The sequence below is a fragment of the Symphalangus syndactylus genome, chromosome 8 (assembly GCF_028878055.3).
Source record: "Symphalangus syndactylus isolate Jambi chromosome 8, NHGRI_mSymSyn1-v2.1_pri, whole genome shotgun sequence".
Taxonomy (NCBI): Eukaryota; Metazoa; Chordata; class Mammalia; order Primates; family Hylobatidae; genus Symphalangus; species Symphalangus syndactylus.
Window position 1 is genome coordinate 135,141,303 of NC_072430.2, and position 20,024 is coordinate 135,161,326.

General features: G+C 40.3%; 1 protein-coding gene across 49 annotated transcripts in view; it reads left to right on the forward strand.

Annotated features, from left to right (window-relative positions):
* Positions 1-20,024, forward strand: part of SP100 (SP100 nuclear antigen) — a 132,061-nt gene that overhangs the window by 69,933 nt on the left and 42,104 nt on the right. For 35 of the 49 annotated variants that reach the window (XM_063645182.1, XM_063645193.1, XM_063645184.1 and 32 more), the window contains 3 exons: positions 9,430-9,474; positions 13,453-13,527; positions 19,333-19,377. In XM_063645182.1, coding sequence (XP_063501252.1) covers positions 9,430-9,474; positions 13,453-13,527; positions 19,333-19,377 — 165 coding nt within the window. Of the gene's footprint in view, positions 1-8,393; positions 8,448-9,429; positions 9,475-13,452; positions 13,528-19,332; positions 19,378-20,024 lie in introns of all 49 variants that reach the window. The other 14 variants (XM_063645178.1, XM_063645183.1, XM_063645179.1 and 11 more) reach the window with 1 other exon arrangement.

A 20,024-nucleotide genomic window follows, 5' to 3' on the forward strand; every position in this document is an offset into this window, starting at 1 on the left:
CAGCTTAAGTGATCTTCATACTTCAGCCTCCCAGGTAGCTGGGATACAGGTACATGGCACCAGGTCCCACTATTTTATTTTATTTTATTTTATTTTATTTTATTTTATTTTATTATTTATTTTATTTTAGAGATGGGGTATCACTATGTTGCCTAGGCTGGTCTTGAACTCCTGGTCTCAAATGATACACCCATCTTAGCCTCCCAAGTAGCTGGGATGACAGGCATGAGCTACCACACCCAGCTAAGACTTTTCCCCTCCCTTTGGGCACTGTATTAACAGTCTTCCATAGCTTCTCATAGGCAATGTTTTTTATTATTGTCATTTGCTAAATATCCTGCAATTTGGATTTGTATTTCCTCTTTGACTCAGTTATTTAAGAAAGGGTGGGGAAAGTGTGTATACTCTATTTTCTGGCTATGGAGTTCAATATGTATCAATCATGTTGATCCTGTTAAACAAATCATTTGGGTCTTCCATCCTTTTCTGTTTTCTACACTGATCTCTCATGGGCTAAAAGAAGCAAAAATAAAGTCTTCTATTAATAGTGTGTTTCTACCCATTTCTTATTGCATCTCCTATAATTTCTACTTTCTTAAAACTTTTTGGCCTGAATTACATGGTCCCTGATTTCTTTTATTGATGTATACTGAATATATCTTTGCCTATATATTTATTTTCAATGTTTTATATGTTTTGAAATGAGTCTTTTATACATGATAAAATGTTGGGTTTTACTTTGTAATTCAATCTCTCAAAATTTCTTTTTTAAATAAGTGATTTAAGCCCATTTACTTTTATTGATAGAACCAAGATGTTTGATCTTGTTTTAGTCACATTGGTTTATATTATATACTCTAGGGATGTGGATTTTTTGAAAGTCAACACTCTGCTTTCTGTCTTCTATGCATTTTATGTGCATGTGTGTACTTCTGATACTAAGGAAGATCTGCATTTTTCTTCTAGTGGTTACAACTAGCTAGTGGCTACGTAGCTGAGACTATCTGTATTAGTCCATTCTCACACTGTTATGAAGAACTACCTGAGACTGGGTAATTTATTTTAAAAAAAGAGGTGAATTGACTCACAGTTCCACATGGCTGGGAGGCCTTAGGAAACTTACAATTACAGCGGAAGGTGAAGGGGAAGCAAGAACATCTTACCATGGTAACCCAGGAGAGAGAGTGAGCTAAAGGGAAGTGCCACATTTTTTTTTTAAGTTCTGGGATACATGTGCAGAATGTGCAGGTTTGTTACATAGGTATACATGTGTCATGGTGGTTTGCTGTACTTATTGACCCGTCCTCTAGGTTCACTCCCCTCACCTTCCACCCCACAACAGGCCCTAGTGTGTTCCCCTCCCTGTGTACAACTGTTCTCATTGTTCAACTCCCACTTATGAGTGAGAACATACAGTGTTTGGTTTTCTCTTCCTGGGTCAGTTTGCTGAGGGTGATTGCTTCCAGCTTCATCCATGTCCCTGCAAAGCACATGATCTCATTCCTTTTTATGGCTGCCTACTAGTCCATTGTGTAGATGTACCGCACTTTCTTTATCCAGTCTATCATTGTTGGGCATCTGGTTTGGATCCATGACGATGCTATTGCAAATAGTGCTGCAATAAACATACGTGTGCCTGTGTCTTTACAGTAGAATGATTTATATTCCTTTGGGTATATACCTGGTAATGGGATTGCTAGGTCAAATGGTATTTCTGGTTCCAGATCCTTGAGGAATCACCATACTGTCTTCCACAATGGTTGAACTAATTTACATTCCCACCAACAGTGTAAAAGCGTTCCTATTTATTCACAGCCTCACCAGCATCTGTTGTTTCTTGACTTTTTAATAATTGCCATTCTGACTGGTGTGAGATGGTAACTCATTGTGGTTTTGATTTGCATTTCTCTAATGTTCAGTGATGGTGAGCTTATTTTCATGTTCATCAGCCACGTAAATGTCTTCTTTTGAGAAGTGTCTGTTCATATCCTTTGTCCACTTTTTGACGGTGGTGTTGGTTTTTTTCTTGTAAATTTGTTTAAGTTCCTTATAAATTCTGGATATTAGACCTTTGTCAGATGGATAGATTGCAAAAATTTTCTCACATTCTGTAGGTTGCCTGTTCATTCTGATGATAGTTTCTTTTGCTGTGCAGAAGCTCTTTAGTTTAATTAGATCCCATTTGTCAATTGTTGCTTTTGTTGCAATTGCTTTTGGCATTTTTATCATGAAGTCTTTGCCCATGCCTGTGTCCTCAATGTTTTGCCTGTGTTTTCTTCCAGGGTTTTTATGGCTTTGGGTTATACATTTTAAGTCTTTAATCCATCCTGAGTTTATTTTTGTGTAAGGCATAAGCAAGGGGTCCAGTTTCAGTTTTCTGCATATGGCTATCCAGTTTTCCCAACACCATTTATCAAATAGGAGATCCCTTCCCCATTACTTGTCTTTGTCAGGTTTGTCAAAGATCAGATGGTTGTAGATGTGCGGTGTTATTTCTGAGGTCTCTGTTCTGTTCCATTGGTCTATATGTCTGTTTTGGTACCAGTACCATGGTGTTTTGGTTACTGTAGCCTTGTAGTATAATTTGACGTCAAGTAGGCTGATGCCTCCAGCTTTGTTCTTTTTGCTTAGGATTGTCTTGGCTGTATGGGGTCTTCTTTGATGCCAAATGAAATTTAAAGTAGTTTTTTCTAATTCTGTGAAGAATGTCAATGGTAGTTTGATGGGAATGGCATTGAATCTATAAATTACTTTGGGCAGTATGGCCATTTTCATGATATTGATTCTTCCTAGCCATAAGGTTGGAATGTTTTTTCATTTATTCATATCCTCTTTTATTTCCTTGAGCAGTGGTTTGTGGTTCTCCTTGAAGAGGTCCTTCACATCCCTTGTTAGCTGTATTCCTAGGTATTTTATTATCTTTGTAGTGATTGTGAATGGGAGTTCATTCATGATTTGGCTCTCTGCTTGCCTGCTGATTGTGTAGAGGAATGCTTGTGATTTTTGCACATTGATTTTGTATCCTGAGATTTTTCTGACATTCCTTATCAATTTAAGGAGTTTTGGGGTTCAGATGATGGGGTTTTCTAAATATAAAATCATGTCATCTGCAAGTACAGACAATCTGACTTCCCCTCTCCCTATTTGAATACTCTTTATTTCTTTCTCTTGCCTGATTGTCCTGGCCAGAACTTCCACTACTATGTTGAACAGGAGTGGTGAGAGAGGGCATCCTTGTCTTGGGCTAGTTTTCAAAGGGAATGCTTCCAGCTTTTGCCCATTCAGTATGATATTGGCTGTGGGTTTGTCATAAATAGCTCTTATTATTTGGAGGTATGTCTCATCAATACCTAGTTTATTGAGAGTTTTTTGTTTGTTTGGGTTTTTGTTGTTTTTGTTGTTGTTGTTTTTTGAGACGGAGTCTCACTCTGTTGCCCAGGCTGGAGTGCAGTGGCATGATCTCGGCTCACTGCAAGCTCCGCCTCCCAGGTTCACGCCATTCTCCCGCCTCAGCCTCCCAAGTAGCTGGGACTACAGGTGCCCGCCGCCACACCTGGCTAATTTTTTGTATTTTTAATAGAGACAGGGTTTCACCATGTTAGCCAGGATGGTCTCAATTTCCTGACCTCATGATCCACCCACCTTGGCCTCCCAAAGTGCTGGGATTACAGGCATGAGCCACCATGCCCAGCCAAGAGTTTTTAATTTGAAGGGATGTTGAATTTTTTCAAAGACCTTATCTGCATCTATTGAGATAATCATGTGGCTTTTGTCTTTGGTTCTGTTTATGTGATGGATTACATTTATTCATCTACATGTGTTGAACCAGCCTTGCATCCCAGGGATGAAGCCTACTTGATCATGATGGATATGTTTTTTAATGTGCTGCTGGATTCAGTTTGCCAGTATTTTATTGAGAATTCTTGAAACAATGTTCATCAGGGATATTGGCCTGAAGTTTCCTTTTTTTATTGTGTCTCTCCCAGGTTTTGGTATCAGGATGATGCTGGCTTCATAAAATGAGTTAGGGAGTAGTCACTCCTTTTCAATTGTTTGGAATAGTTTCAGAAGGAAAGGTACCAGCTACTCTTTGTACCTCTGGTAGAATTCAGCTGTGAATCAGTCTGGTCCTGGGCTTTATTTTGTTGGTGGGCTGTTAATTACTGCCTCAATTTCAGAACTTGTTATTGGTTTATTCAGGGATTTGACTTCTTCCTGGTTTAGTCTTGGGAGGGTGTATGTTTCCAGGAATTTATCCATTTCTTCTAGATTTTCTAGTTTATTTGTGTAGAGGTGTTTATAGTATTCTCTGATGGTAGTTTGTATTTCTGTGGGGTCGGTGGTGATATCCCTTTTATCATTTTTTTATTGTGTCTATTTGATTCTTCTCTCTTTTCTTCTTTATTAGTCTATCTAGCGGTCTATCTATTTTGTTAATTTTTTCAAATAACCAGATCCTGGTTTTTTGGAGAGTTTTTCATGTCTCTGTCTCCTTCAATTCTGCTCTGATCTTAGTTATTTCTTGTCTTCTGCTAGCTTTTGGATTAGTTCACTCTTGTCTCTCTGGCTCTTTTAATTGTGATATTAGGGTATAGATTTTAGATCTTTCTAGCTTTCTGATGTGGGCATTTAGTGCTATAAATTTCACTCTTAATACTGCTTTAGCTGTGTCCCAGAGATTTTGGTACGTTGTCTTTTTGTTCTCATTGGTTTCAAAGAACTTCTCAGTTTCTGCCTTAATTTCGTTATTTACCCAGGATTCACTCAGGAGCAGGTTGTTCAATTTCCATGTAATTGTGTGGTTTTGAGTGAGTTTCTTAATCCTGAGTTCTAATTTGATTGTGCTGTGGTCTGAGAGACTATTTGTTATGATTTCAGTTCTTTGCATTTGCTGAGGAGTATTTTACTTCCAATTATGTGGTCGATTTTAGAATAAGTACCATGTGACACTGAAAAGAACATATATTCTGTTGATTTGGGGTGGAGAGTTCTGTATATGTCTATTAGGTCCACTTGATCCACAGCTGAGTTCAAGTCCTGAATATCCTTGTTAATTTTCTGTCTCATTGATCTGTCTAATATTGACAGTGGGGTGTTAAAGTCTCCCACTATTATTATGTGGGAGTCTAAGGACTTGTTTTATGAATCTGGGTGCTCCTGTATTGGGTGCATATATATTTAGAATAGTTAGCTCTTCTTGTTGAATTTTTCCCTTTACCATTATGTAATGACCTTCTTTGTCTTTTTTGATCTTTGTTGGTTTAAAGTCTGTTTTGTCAGAGACTAGGATTGCAACCTGTGCTTTTTTTTTTGCTTTCCATTTGCTTGGTAAATTTTCCTCCATTCCCTTACTTTGAGCCTATGCATGTCTTTGCAGGTGAGATGGGTCTCCTGAATACAGCACACCAGTGGGTCTTGACTCTTTATCCAGTTTGCCAGTCTGTGTCTTTTAATTGGAGCATTTAGCCCATTTACATTTAAGGTTAGTATTGTTGTGTGTGAATTTGATCTTGTCATCAAGATGCTATCTGGTTATTTTGCACACTAGTTGATGCAGTTTTTTCATAGTGTCACTGGTCTTTATATTTTAGTGTGTTTTTGCAGTGGCTGGTACTGGCTTTTTCTTTATTTATTTAGTGCTTCTTTCAGGAGCTCTTGCAAGGCAGGCCTAGTAGTAACAAAATCCCTCAGCATTTGCTTGTCTGAAAAGGATTTTATTTCTCCTTCACTTATGGAGCTTAGTTTGGCTGGATATGAAATTCTATATTGAAAATTTTTTCTTTAAGAATGTTGAATTTTGGCACCTAATCTCTTCTGGCTTGTAGAGTTTCTGTTGAGAGGTCTGCTGTTAGTCTGATGGGCTTCCCTTTGTAGGTGGCCTGGCCTTTCTCTCTAGTCTTTCCTTCATTTGGACCTTGGAGAATCTGATGATTATGTGTCTTGGGACTGATCTTCTCGTGGAGTATCTAGGTGGTGTTCTCTGTATTTCTTGAATTTGCATGTTGGCCTGCCTTGCTAGATTGGGGAAGTTCTCCTGGATAATATCTTGAAGTATGTTTTCCATCTTGTTTCCATTCTTCTCATCTCTTTCAGGTACTCCAATCAATCGTAGGTTTGGTCTTTTTACAAAGTCCCATATTTCTTGGAGGCTTTATTCAATGAAGCACATTGACTGTCCCTTGGTGTAGGAGGTGTGCTTTGCAGGGGGGAAACCCAGTTGTCTGGGCTGCACGGATTCCTCAGAACTACCAGGAGGAAAGCCTAAGTCTGCTGGTTCATGGAGACTGCGGCCTTTCCGCTATGGGCTCAGGCCCAAGGAGATCTGGGTTCTGTCCCTGAGCCTCTGGCTGGAGTTATTGGAGTTCCTGCAGGGAAGCCCCACCCAGTGGAAGGATGAATCAGTGTCAGGCCTGAAGAGGCACTCTGGCTGCAGTAGGCCACAGCCAGTGTGTTGGGCTGTGAGGAACACGTCTTGGGACCAAGCCATCCAGCCTCCCTGGCTCCAGCAGAGGAGAAGCATGGCCTGGAGCTACAGAGATGGATGCCACCCTTCCCCTGCCCAGGGAACTTAGCGTGTTAGGCAGTTGTGAGTCCCAGTGCTGGCTGCTGAAGTGCCACATTTGTAAACCACCAGATCTTGTGAGAACTCACTATCATGAGATCAGCGAGGGGAAAATCTGCCCCCGTGATCCAATCACCTTCTACCAGGCCCCTCCCCCAACACACAGGGATTACAATTCAACATGAGATTTGGGTGGGGACACAGAGCCAAACCATATCAAGATACTTTCAGCCTTCCTTACAGTTCGCTCTGACCATGTCATTAGGTTCTAACCAATGGCATATAAAAAGAAGATATGTGAGCCACCTCTGAGTCTTTCCCTTGAAATAAATGAATGGGTAAGCAGCCCACACTCATTTCCTATTTTTTCAGAGGTTAGGAGTGTATACTTCCAATTTAAAGAAGGTTTGCATTTTTGTTCTAGTGATTACTTTTAGGATTACCTTTATATGATTGCTTTGGTGCTGTATTTTAGACAGTATCCTTTAGCTTCCTACCCAGAAGATTTATAAAATCAGCCTGTGTGCCATTCCACTGTCCAGTCTTTTTCCTCTCCCAGCCAATTTTAGGCCATGACATTACCATGTTTACCTTTCAGCCATTAACCTTGCTTTACATCCACTCTTGGATTTGTCAACACAATACCTTTGGATTCCTACCTATAAAATAAACAAAGAACTTGCCCTACAGCCTATTTTTGCTCTCTCCTCTCTGTTTTTTGTTTGTTTGTTTGTTTTGTTTTGTTTTGGTTAGAGACAGGGTCTCACTCTGTCACCCAGGCTAGAGGGCAGTGGTGCAATATTAGCTGCAACCTCTAACTCCTGGGCTCTAGTGATCCTCTTACCTCAGCCTCAAGAGTAGTTAGGACTACAGGTGTGCACCAACATAGCTTGCTAATTTTTCAAATTTTTTGTAGAGACGAGGTCTTACTGGGTTGCCCAAGCTGGTCTCAAACTCCTGGCTTCAAGTGATCTTTCCACCTATGCTTCCCAAAGTGCTGGGATTACAGGCATGAGCCCCTGCATCTAAACCTTCTCCTCATATTTTTTGTTATTATACTATTTCTATATTGTCAGAGCATATGCATTTCATATTCTCATCTGTCACCCTACTGTCCACTTTTGTTTTGGTCCTTTTGCCAGAATTTTTCAGTTCTACCTTAGTTTGCTGAAGTATATCTTCTAGTAATTTTCTCAGTAAGGACTCAGAAACTACATTCCAAGAATTTTTCTGTTCAAAATTATGTGTTTGTGTTTTATACCTGAAAAATAGTTTGCTCATTCTTTGTTTCTAGAAATATCTTATAGGTTTTTCTCCACTCTCCTGTGGCATTAAATGTTGCTGTGGAAAGTTCTGTGGCCAATAAGTCTCCCTTGAAAATAACTTATTGCCTACACTGCCCATTCAATTATTTATTTATCTTTAAAGTCCAATAAATTTGTTGGAAATATATCTCAGTGTTGGCTGTTTTGGGTCAATTTCTCTGTGACAGGGTGAAGAGATAGGTACTTTTGATGTATACATTTCAATTTATATTATAATTCCACAAACTTTTTTCATCAAATATTTTTTCTATTATTTTGATTTTCTTCTTTGGGAACTCCAATAATTTGTTCACTTACATTGATTATTTTCTCTCTAATTTTTATTTTATGTTATTTTATTTTTGACACAGTGTCTCACTCTGTCACCCAGGCTGGAGTGCAGTGGAGCCATCTCAGCTCACTGCAACCTCCACCTCCCAGGTTCAAGTGATTCTCCTGCCTCAACCTCCCAAGTAGCTGGGACTACAGGCATGTGCCACCATGCCGACTAATTTTTTTATTTTTAGGAGAGATGGAGTTTCACCGTGTTGGCCAGGCTGGTCTCAAACTCCTGAGCTCAGGTGAGCCACCTGCCTTGGCCTCCCAAAGTGCTAAGATTACATGGGTGAGCCACTGCGCCCAGCTTATTTTCTAATTTGTTTAATCATTCTTAAAGTTTCCTGTTTCCTTTACCTATTTCTGTACTCTATGTCCTTCACTTTAATTTCTGAAATGCCTAATCTTCTTTATTTGCCTTCTAAATTTGTCTTCATTTCTCTGATTTTTTTTCTACTTATTTCTTAAATTCTGGCTGTTATAAACACAATTACAGCTTTAGCTATTCAAAGCATGCCTCTGAATTCCACGAAGTGTACTTCACTGGTAATTTCTTTCTTTTTTTATTTCTTTTTTTTTTTTTTTTTGAGACGGAGTCTTGCTCTGTTGCCCAGACTGAAGTGCAGTGGTGCAGTCACAGCTCACTGCAATCTCCTCCTTCCAGGTTCAAGCAATTGTCCTGCCTCAGCCTCCCAAGTAGCTGGGCTACAGGTACATGGCACCACTCCAGGCTAATTTTTGTATTTTTAGTAGAGATAGGATTTTGCCACGTTGATCAGGCTGGTCTCAAACTCCTGGCCTACAAGTGATTCACCCACCTTGGCCTCCCAAAGTGCTGGGATTCCAGGCACGAGCCACTGTGTCTGGCCACCACTGGTGATTTCTTAGACCTACTATTGCTTGACCCTCTTGGTACTCTTCTGCTGCTGCTGTCACCTTCTGCTTGATTTCAGCTACTTTAAAAACTTTCTTTATTGTGAATGATAAGACCACATATGGATATGTACAAGCATAGTGTAAATGATTAGCACTGTGTAAAAACACGTTGCTTTGTGGTTATTGGTTTCTGCGTGACAACAACCAAGATGGCATATTGGTAGCCGAGGACTTAGCCCCACAAAAGTAGAAGGAAAACAAAATTAAATACTTGGAAACTATTGACATATAAAGTGTGTAAATCTTTGTTTATAGTTCTAAAGGATTATTTTCTTTCTTTTCTGTTTGCAGGAAAAAAGAGAAGACACAGATCTAAAGTAAATGGTCTCCAAAGAGGTAAGAAGAAATGTGGGGATTTACTCCTTCGAACTCGCTGTGGTCCTGTTCTTCCTGCCAGACCCCATCTTTGCTGCAGCCTCAAAATCTCCTATGGGCCACGGTAGCTTCAGACCTAATGGATTATTTAGAGTACCAGCTAAGTCATTGTAACAAACGGATCCCAAAATACAGTGGCTTAAACCAAATAATCTAAGAGCCCAGAAGTGGTAGGCAGTCTGCCTTCCTTAACATGAAGTTTCCAACTGTGGGTCCACAAGGGCTGATCTGGTTGACATTGTCTCCCAACCAGTGGGAATGAAAAAAAAAATTGACAAAAGAAGCAGCCATTTATTTATTTTAATAGAAAGACTCAAAAGTCTTCTGCCCACATCCCATTGGCCAAAACTTGGTCACACAGCCAGAGCTAGCTGCAAAGTGAGGCTGAGAAATGTAACGCTGGCCAGGCAGTCCTTGGTTCAGCTGTAAGTCTATTCTTATGGAAGAAGGAATGATTATGGGTGACAAATAGCAAATATGCCTACTTGCCCTTTATGTTTGCCTCCAAAGTCACTGATTCCCTTAAATGAGGAGGAAAACTCAGACTCTCCACTGATTCAGATCCAGCCTTTTTGTCACCTGAGACTCTTTGGCAAGGTCAGGAGCTGGAAGCTGAGATGCATTACAGAGATATGTGGGCAGAGACATGCCAGCCTTGATTAGGAAATGAGGAAACAGGAGGAAGTGTTAGAAAGGTGTGTTGTAACTAATACAGTCCAGGACAGAACATGGAGAAATAGACAGAGAGAACTTGAATCAATTATGTGGAAGTCACAGTACTGGTGCCACATCAGTTCCAAGCCTGAGAAACACGGGGTTATTTTATTTTATTATTTTTTTTTCTTTTTTGAGATGGAGTCTTGCTCTGTCACCCAGGCTGGAGTACAGTGCTATATCTCAGCTCACTGCAACCTCTGCCTCCCAGGTTCAAGCAATTCTCCTGCCTCAGCCTCCCGAGTAGCTGGGATTACAGGCGCATACCACCATGCCAGGCTAATTTTTGTATTTTTAGTAAAGACAGGGTTTCGCCATGTTGGCCAGCTGGTCTTGAACTCCTGATCTCAGGTGATCCACCTGCCTGGGCCTCCCAAAATGCTGGGATTACAGGCAGTGAACCAAACTCAATCAGAGCATATGCCACACTGTGAAGATAAAAAAGATGTGACAATCCATTCTCTTCATCAGATCTTGTGAATTTTATGCTTATTGCATTCCTCCTTTTCTTTCCTCCTTTTCTTCCTCTTCTTTGTCTCTCTTTTATTTCCTTCCATCTCCCATTCTACGTATGCTTCTCCTGCATACTTTATTTCTTTTATTTATTTATTTTTACATCTTGTAAAATACTTCTGGCAAGTTGATATGGCACTGTAGAGATAGTAGCACTTTTTCCTCTAGAGCTAAAGCATATTTGGATGTATTTTTTCCCATTACTTCTGATTATTTGTCTGTCACTCATATACATAGATACATATGTTTATGTAAATGATATATTTTCAAGTATAAGTAACTTTAAATATAACTCTACTATAAATAAGTATATGCATATAATATTTCTAGCATCTCTATCATTTTTATTTCTATACCTATCTGTCATCTTGGTTATATTCCAGTTTGTACTTACTCAGGTCTAAGATGTTTTTTCCTTCATGTTTTCACTGGTTTCTATGGAAGCCTCTCTACTTTAACTATTTTATTAAAATACTTGGATTTGTTAAGTCTAAGCAGAAATCACATTTATTCCTTCTACTTCCTTTTCAAACCTGTTTTCTCAAATAGTTCTTTTCTTGCCAATGGATGAAGTCTTAGGTAAGCCCTAGAGCTATGCTAGTCCCTTTTAGCAGTAATATCTCATTTAATATTAAAAAGCCTGAGCTGATACAATATTAAAACTGGAAATATGTGGTAGGGAAGCTAGGTGAAGTCAGCATTTACTTTTATCTACACTTCCGCTCCAACTCCACTCAGTGTCTGTTGCTTTCAGCTAATTTGGGTCTTGGAGGAGGGGGAGAAGGAAGTGGACAGGAGCAGGAATGGCCCTCCTAGTATATAGGTTGGTGCAAAAGTAATTGTGGGTTTTGCCTTTTAAAAAAAAAAGAGAATAGCAAAAACTGCAATTACTTTTGCACCAACCTTATAGATTTTGGTGTCTCCTAGATATGGTGGATGCATGAGCCGTATTCATTTGTGAGTTCTTCAGAGACACTTAACTTAGAGAGACCCTCTCAACCGAAGTTCCCCTAATTCAGGAACTTCAACTGGCTGCTTACCAATTCCCTCAGTCTCCCACCTCTGGGAGGTCCACACTACACTCCTGCTGGGGTCAGCTCATCCATCCAAGTGATTCTCCCAGACAGAATATCTCTCGAGAAGAACTAAGTGAGTTCCTCCTTTCCCTAGGGAGACCTATAGGAATTATGACTCTTCATACCCTCTCTACATTCTAGGATTGAGTCTATAAATGTCTCTGCCTTCCTCAAACTCCTGAAGGTGAAGATCAGTTACCTTGAAGCTGAAGTCTTCTCAGTTCCCTTAAGGAGGGAGGAACACTTTACTCAACTTCTATAACATGGTGTTAACCGTTAGTATTTGGATAGGAAATCCAAGAATAGCCACATCACCTCGTGTGGGGTATTTGAGCAAGATAATTTGCAAAGAATAATTACAAAGGAAGTCCCAAGAGCTCTATAGTATTAGCAGATCTTAAGCCCCAAATCTTCTCGTAAGTAGAGCTTGAGTAAACTGAACTAAACTACTTGTATACCTCTAATTTGTTTGTCCTCAATGGACTTTGATGAAAGGCGACTACAACAGGACCAAAGACATAGACGAACAGAAAAAGAGTCTTTGTTTGTCTAAGATATTTATGGCTGGACAAGTTAAAATTGTGGCCAGGCCATATAAAGAAAGAAAGAAAAATACAGGGAGATGGCATGGGGAGGGAAAGAGGGAAAGAGGGAAGGATGAAGGGAAGGAGAGGGGAGGGGAGGGGAGGAGAGGAGAGGAGAGGAGAGGACAGGACAGGACAGGACAGGACAGGACAGGACAGGACAGGAAAGGAAAGGAAAGGAAAGGAAAGGAAAGGAAAGGAAAGGAAAGGAAAGGATCAGCACCTTTAAACATGGCACTCATGAGATGCTCCTCCACATACCTCACTGTCTTTCTACCTACCCCCAACACCTGCTGAATCTAACAGCATATTCCTGAAATAGGGTTTTAATCAACCCTTTGTTAGTCCTAACCCTAAGGCTTTCTGGGACTTGCATCTCTATACAAGTTCCCCTTGGACAATAATCTCTAGGTTAGTTTCTTAGATCCTAATTTTTTGGCCAAACCTATGTGAATAAGGTCTTTGGTCATTTTCACTGTATTTTCAGCCTCAAAGCCTTCACTGAGGGCTAAGATGGTGGCTAGTGTCTCACCATCATAATGAGCAGGACAGTCCAAATTCTTGCATTGCTGCCATTGATTTCTGCCTACAACCAGAGGAAACCTGCAATGCTTCACTTCATTTTGCAATATCCGTATGCTGAAGTTTCTTCATTGGTCATAGGGGTAGTAAAAGTATCTTGTAAATGAATTAGTAGATGTAAATATCTTGTGTTAGTGTCTAGCACATAATAAGCACTTAAGTCTTAGCCCTCATTATTATTATTCTTACAGTATTCTTTGGGATATAAATGAAACTCGTAAATTCTTTTTAAAATTAATATTGGGGGGAGGCAAATGAATTTGGATTAAGGTCATGGTAAAGAAAAGAAAATCTAGGATGAACCCAGGTTAACCATCAAAGGCTTGGTAATTGCAAGGCTATGTGTTACATATTTTTCTTTGTGTGTTAGGCTCTGGAAAAGTTATAGCTAAATAAAATTTTTGAAAGCACTATTATATATAATGTGAGTTTTTTACACCATCTATATTTATATTTTCCTATTTTCTCAGGGAGAAAGAAAGACAGACCTAGAAAACATTTAACTCTGAATAACAAACTCCAAAAGAAAAGATGGCAACCAAGAGGTAAAAAAAATATACATTTTAAATAAATAACATCTAAATTCTCATGCTCTTAGTAAGAAACATTTTTTTCCTAAATGCTTTATGTAGCTGTACTTACTGTTGAGAAATATGTCAGATTTAGTCAAGTTCCAAAATGTCAGGGAAAAAAAGATGATAACACCACAAACAAGTAGCTAGGTGATGAATCTGCAACCATACCCCAGGGCCCAGGAGCTGCTTGCAGTGCTTCCTCTGCTGAACTGATAACTTTCAAGGCTGGAAATAGTTGTTGGCATAAAAACAAAAACTAAACAAACAAAACCTATGGAATTCACAAGTGATGTAGCTTTCCCTCCTCTTGCCCATCACCATGTGGTAATTGTGTGGACTTGGGTCTGCCCCAAGTAAATTACAATTTACTCACCTGTGAAGTGAAATTAAGTCAGTTAGACTAGACTGGCTGCCCAATGCCCATCCCAGCTTCCCATGTGGCTTCTCATTCCATGGATCTCCTACAGGACTTGGTAAAAACCATGGACAGCCCCCTCTCCTGCATCATCAGCACAGAGCCCTTGTAGACTGTGCCTCTTCCACAGTGTCGCTGGCTGGAAGGGTTGGAACAGCAGCTCAGCATCCTCATGTTCATTTTAAGACCTTTACACCTGTTTCTACTAAGTCAGCTCTTCAGTCCCCACCTCACCACATAGAGGCTCTGAAATGCAAAGCCTCCTCCCTGTGCAATTTGTAGATGATTCTGAAACTCTGATGAGCTGCTTTTTCAGCCAGGAGAAAGGTGCATGAAGGAGGAGGCAAGCAGAGAAGACAGACATCATCTCCTGCCAGACTGCCCTGTTGTTATCCTGTTCAAATTTACAGACAAATTTGTCATCTAAAAGAGTTTTGACACCCGAAACTCTTTCTCTGGCCATATAACTTCATATAGAGTCTCTCTCTCTCTCTCTCTCTCTCTCTCTCTATATATATATATATATATATATATATACACATATGTATGTATGTGTGTATGTATTTCCTTTGGCTATGAATTCCCCCACTAGAATGGCAGAAGCAGTGTATGCAACTGCCTCTCCATAGTTGGTGGTGGCCAACCTGCTTGGGAATTAAGACACTGGTTGGTCCTTCTAGAAGATACACAACCCACTGCTGTTCCCTCAGTGAGAGTATCTCTTAAAAACACCCAGTCCAGCTCCCATCCACAAGGTCTCCACCAGACCATGGGAATCGTGCTTCTTCATTATTCCCCTGCTGGCTCCCAGCTCAGCCCTCTGGCACCCTTGACCCCGCTAGCCATGACCTTCACCTTTACGCTTCTCAGAGGTGAGTCTGAGAGTCTCTCATTCCCTGACATTCCCAGGGACAGAGGTCCATATCCTGCTTAGATGTCTTTAAACTTCATTTGGCTTGAGAGAAGATATCTGACAATTCTCTCCAGAGAAATGTGGCCTCTCTCATAAGGCCTGGAGATGGGGAAGGCTGATGCTGGCAGAACCAGGCTCCCAATCCCCTACCATGTTCTTTGCAGATTGACTGGCATCTTGCCTTAGGATATAGGAGTGCTGGACTCCTATTGTGGCATTCTTGGATGTTGAGGCTTCTGCTAATACTCTGAGATAACCAAAGAGTCACCTAAACATGGTGATATACTCTTGCCAAGAATGATTAGTCCCTGCTATGAAAAAATATATATTTTAAAAAAACTTTTAATTTTTTCTAACCATATGATTATTTTACATGGTTAATGTAGAATTAAAACTGGTAGACCCAAGAACAGTTAAATCCTACTTTGTCCAGGCATTTGACTGCCTGGATATACAATTGTAGTGAGGTGCTGGAGCCAGCGAACACACAAAGAACCACTGGAAAGCACTGTTCTGCAGCACTTCATTACACATGATCTGCTCCTCAGTCCAGATGTCTCCATGCCAAGAGCTGGGAAGCAGTGCAATGAGCTTCTGGTGTTTTGCCCTGAAGTTGTTTGCCCTCAATAGGTTTTGATTAAAAGGAAATCCCTGCAGTCCAAGAAGGATTTAAACAGAGATAAACTGAGAGCAAGAGAATATACATTGACCAATAATGGCTAGGGCTGAACAGACCCAGGTTATGGCCAGAGCTGGATCTCCAGTTTGACCACTTTATGAGAAAGAAGAAAGCAGACAGAACACAAGTGTCTTTTGATGGAACTGTGGGGAGAAGGGAGAGTTGGGGGAAGGAGGAGAGAAGAGTTAGAAATGGCCAGTTTTCCTGGGTGCACCTGCAACTTGAGCATCATGAGTGACAGGAAGGAGAGTCCCACACAGACAACCACCCCTGTGTGGATGACATTTTACTGTGGCAACCGCATCAACTACCACACTTGGCCCAATCATGGTCTTTGAAACTGATCAATCTAGAGCAATTTTGTCTGAGAAACAAGGAACGAGTGGTAAAAAAGCTTCATCTAATTCCTTGAGGTCTCCATTTTTCCACATTTTACATGTTTTTTTTTAAACCTTTAGTTCAGGCCGGGTGTGATGGCTCACACCTTGTAATCCCAGCACTTTGGGAGGCTGAGGCAGGTGGATTGCTTAAGCCCTGGATTTAAGATCAGCCTGGGCAACATGGTAAAACCCCATCTCTACTAAAAATACAAAAATTAGCCAGGTGTGGTGGCGCACACCTATAATCCCAGCTACTTGGGAGGCAAAGGAAGGAAAATCACTTGAACCCGGGAGATGGAGGTTGCAGCCAGCTGAGATCCATGCCACTGCACTCCTGCCTGAGCAACAGAGCAAGAGGGCAAGACTCAGTCTCAAAAAAGAAAAGTGGGGGGGTTGGGGGGAAACCTTCAGTTCAATAGCCAAGTTTATAATTCTTTTCTATGGGTTTAGTCATCTCTTCTCTCCATGTATCTCCATAATATTTTAATAAACTTCCTAAGGGCTACATCTTGTGCGGTAGAGCATGCTTTTTCTTGGGATATGATTCCTCTTGACATGTGAATTATCAGTAAATGTCTGATGGTACCATTTTTGTCTTGATGAAACTGGATCCCTTCCTTACACCTTATACAAAAATTAATTCAAGATGGATTAAAGACTTAAATGTTAGACCTAAAACCATTAAAATCCTACAAGAAAACCTAGGCAATACCATTCAGGACATAGGCGTGGGCAAGGACTTCATGTCTAAAACACCAAAAGCAATGGCAACAAAAGCCAAAATTGACAAATGGGATCTCATTAAACTAAAGAGCTTCTGCACAGCAAAAGAAACTACCATCAGAGTGAACAGGCAACCTACAGAATGGGAGAAAATTTTCGCAACCTACTCATCTGACAAAGGGCTAATATCCAGAATCTACAATGAACTCAAACAAATTTACAAGAAAAAAACAAACAACCCCATCAAAAAGTGGGCAAAGGACATGAACAGACACTTCTCAAAAGAAGACATTTATGCAGCCAAAAAACACATGAAGAAATGCTCATCATCACTGGCCATCAGAGAAATGCAAATCAAAACCACAGTGAGATACCATCTTACACCAGTTAGAATGGCCATCATTAAAAAGTCAGGAAACAACAGGTGCTGGAGAGGATGTGGAGAAATAGGAACACTTTTACACTGTTGGTGGGACTGTAAACTAGTTCAACCATTGTGGAAGTCAGTGTGGCGATTCCATGGGGATCTAGAACTAGAAATACCATTTGACCCAGCCATCCCATTACTGGGTATATACCCAAAGGACTATAAATCATGCTGCTATAAAGACACATGCACATGTATGTTTATTGCGGCACTATTCACAATAGCAAAGAGTTGGAACCAACCCAAATGTCCAACAATGATAGACTGGATTAAGAAAATGTGGCACATATACACTATGGAATACTATGCAGCCATAAAAAATGATGAGTTCATGTCCTTTGTAGGGACATGGATGAAACTGGAAAACATCATTCTCAGTAAACTATCACAAGGACAAAAAAACCAAACACTGCATGTTCTCACTCATAGGTGGGAATTGAACAATGAGAACTCATGGACACAGGAAGGGGAACATCACACGCCGGGGACTGTTGTGGGGTTGGGGGAGGGGAGAGGGACAGCATTAGGAGAGATACCTAATGCTAAATGACGAGTTAATGGGTGCAGGAAATCAACATGGCACATGGATACATATGTAACAAACCTGCACATTGTGCACATGTACCCTAAAACCTAAAGTATAATAAAAAAAAAGAAAAAAAAAAAAAAAAACCTCTAAGTAATTGTTATGACAGAGGTCCAGAAAATACAGTATCATCAATCCCAAGGTTTCTTTATGCTGGATTGAAGGAAAGATGCCTTTCCAGCTTAATCTGGTCATAATTTGCTTAAAGGAAGGAGCATTCATGATTGAGTATCTGGAGGAGTTTTTCTCCTGGGGCTTGCAGGACCCAAATCCGCACCCTATGAATCCAGCCATGGGCACAGAATAATGGGCACAGACATTTAGAAAGAAAGAGCATCCACTTTGTGTCCCTGACTTCAGCAAACACGTTTGAACGATGCAGATCTAAACATACATCTGGAATGACTGGCTCTTTGTTTGGACACACCGATCAACACATAGATACATGCTTCCAAGGTTTGTTTCTTTTTTGAGATGGAGTCTCGCTCTGCTGCCCAAGCTAGAGTACAGTGGCGCAATCTTGGCTCGCTGCAATCTCCGCCTCCCAGGTTCAAGCAATTCTCCTGCCTCAGCCTCCCGAGTAGCTGGGATTACAGGCACATACCACCACGCCCGGCTATTTTTTTTTTAATTTTTAGTAGAGACGGAGTTTCACCATGTTGGCTAGGCTGGTTTTGAACTCCTGACCTCAGCCTCAGAACTCCATCCGCCTTGGCCTCCCAAAGTGTTGGGATTACAGGCATGAGCCACCGGGCCCAGCCCTGAGATATCTTTTAAGTCAATCCTTTGTGCTATCTTTAACCATACAACTCTTAGGCCTTGTGCCTTAATTTCTACAAGTTCCTCTTGAATAGCCTTCATTGGGTTAGTTTTTAAGTCCTTGGTCATTTTCCTCACCATTTTCAGTACAAAACCTTCCAAGTTTACCTATCTGACTGGTAGAGTCTACCGTGAGGTCTGTCTTGAGACCTTATGTTTCTACTTTTTATCTCTGACTCTTTCCCAAAGAAAATTGCCAACACTTTAATTTATATATTTATCTCTGAGCATCAGTTTCCTCATCTGTAAAGTGAGGATAGTACTAGTGCCTATTTAATAGATTTTGTTGTAAAGATGAAGTTGGTTAATAGAGGCAAAGATCTAAGGATAGCTCCTGGCATACGACAAGCACTGAATACGTGTTCAACTTCATTCTTGCTCTCCTCCTGTTGCTTGGGAAGCAGGTAAAATACTGTTTCAAATTTATTTGGAATGATTTGGAGATATTAATAGAGAAATATAGGATGCATCTCAGTTAAGCATCGTGGTTGTAACCAAGTCTAGATCAGAGGTCAGCCAAGTATGACCTGCAGGGCAAATCTATCCTGCTGACTGTACATAAAGTTTTACTGGAACACAGTCACTGTCGCATCCTTTGATGCATTCATGTCACAACTGTTGAGTAGTCACAGCAGAGGTTATGAACTGAAAAACCTTAACTACTTACTATCCGTCCCTTTACAAAAAAAGTTCCCGACTCCTGATCTAGGCATTTGATATTTTTCTTTAAGTTCTAGACAGGATCCTGAAAAGTTGCATTTGAATGGTGGTTTTGTAAAACACTACTATTTGCAATGGAAAGAGACATTTATGTTGTTTTTCAACTTTTTCAGGAAGAAAAGCCAACACTGGACCTTTGAAAAGAAGAAGAAAAAGAGGTAAAAAGAAGTGATCGATATGTTTTTCATAATTAAACATTTAATATTTAATATTCTGTACTGTGAGTAATAAGTCAGTTTTCTTAATTGGCATATGGAGCTAGTACTGGAGCCTTAACGTTGGCCAGCAGTTCATTTTAAGATCCTCAACACCTGCTTCAGTGGAACCAGATCCCCAGTGCCCCAGTCATGTGCTCATGCAGGGTTCCCTGAGTAATGTGCACTTTCTTTTTTGTTGACTGATTAATACATAATAGATAGAAATACTGGGGGGCACGTGTGACAATTTGATACTTTCGTATAATCAAATCAGAGTTATTGGGATATCTATCACTTTAAATATTTACCTTTTTTGATGCCAGGAACATTCAGATTACCCTCTTTTAGCTATTTTGAGATGTATAATCAATTCATGCTAACTATAATCACCCTATTGATCTATTGAAAACACCAGGTTTTATTTCTTCTATCTAACTGTATATTTGAATGCTTCGTCAATCTCTCTTTATCCCTCCTCTCTCAATGTGCAGTTTCTTCTAGAACCCCCCACACCAAGCTTCCCTTTTAGCAGCAGAGAAAGCTCAAGTGAAAAAGTGAAGCAAAGCAGTTGGCAAAGAGGGAGACAGATGCCACCCTGAAAGGTGCCC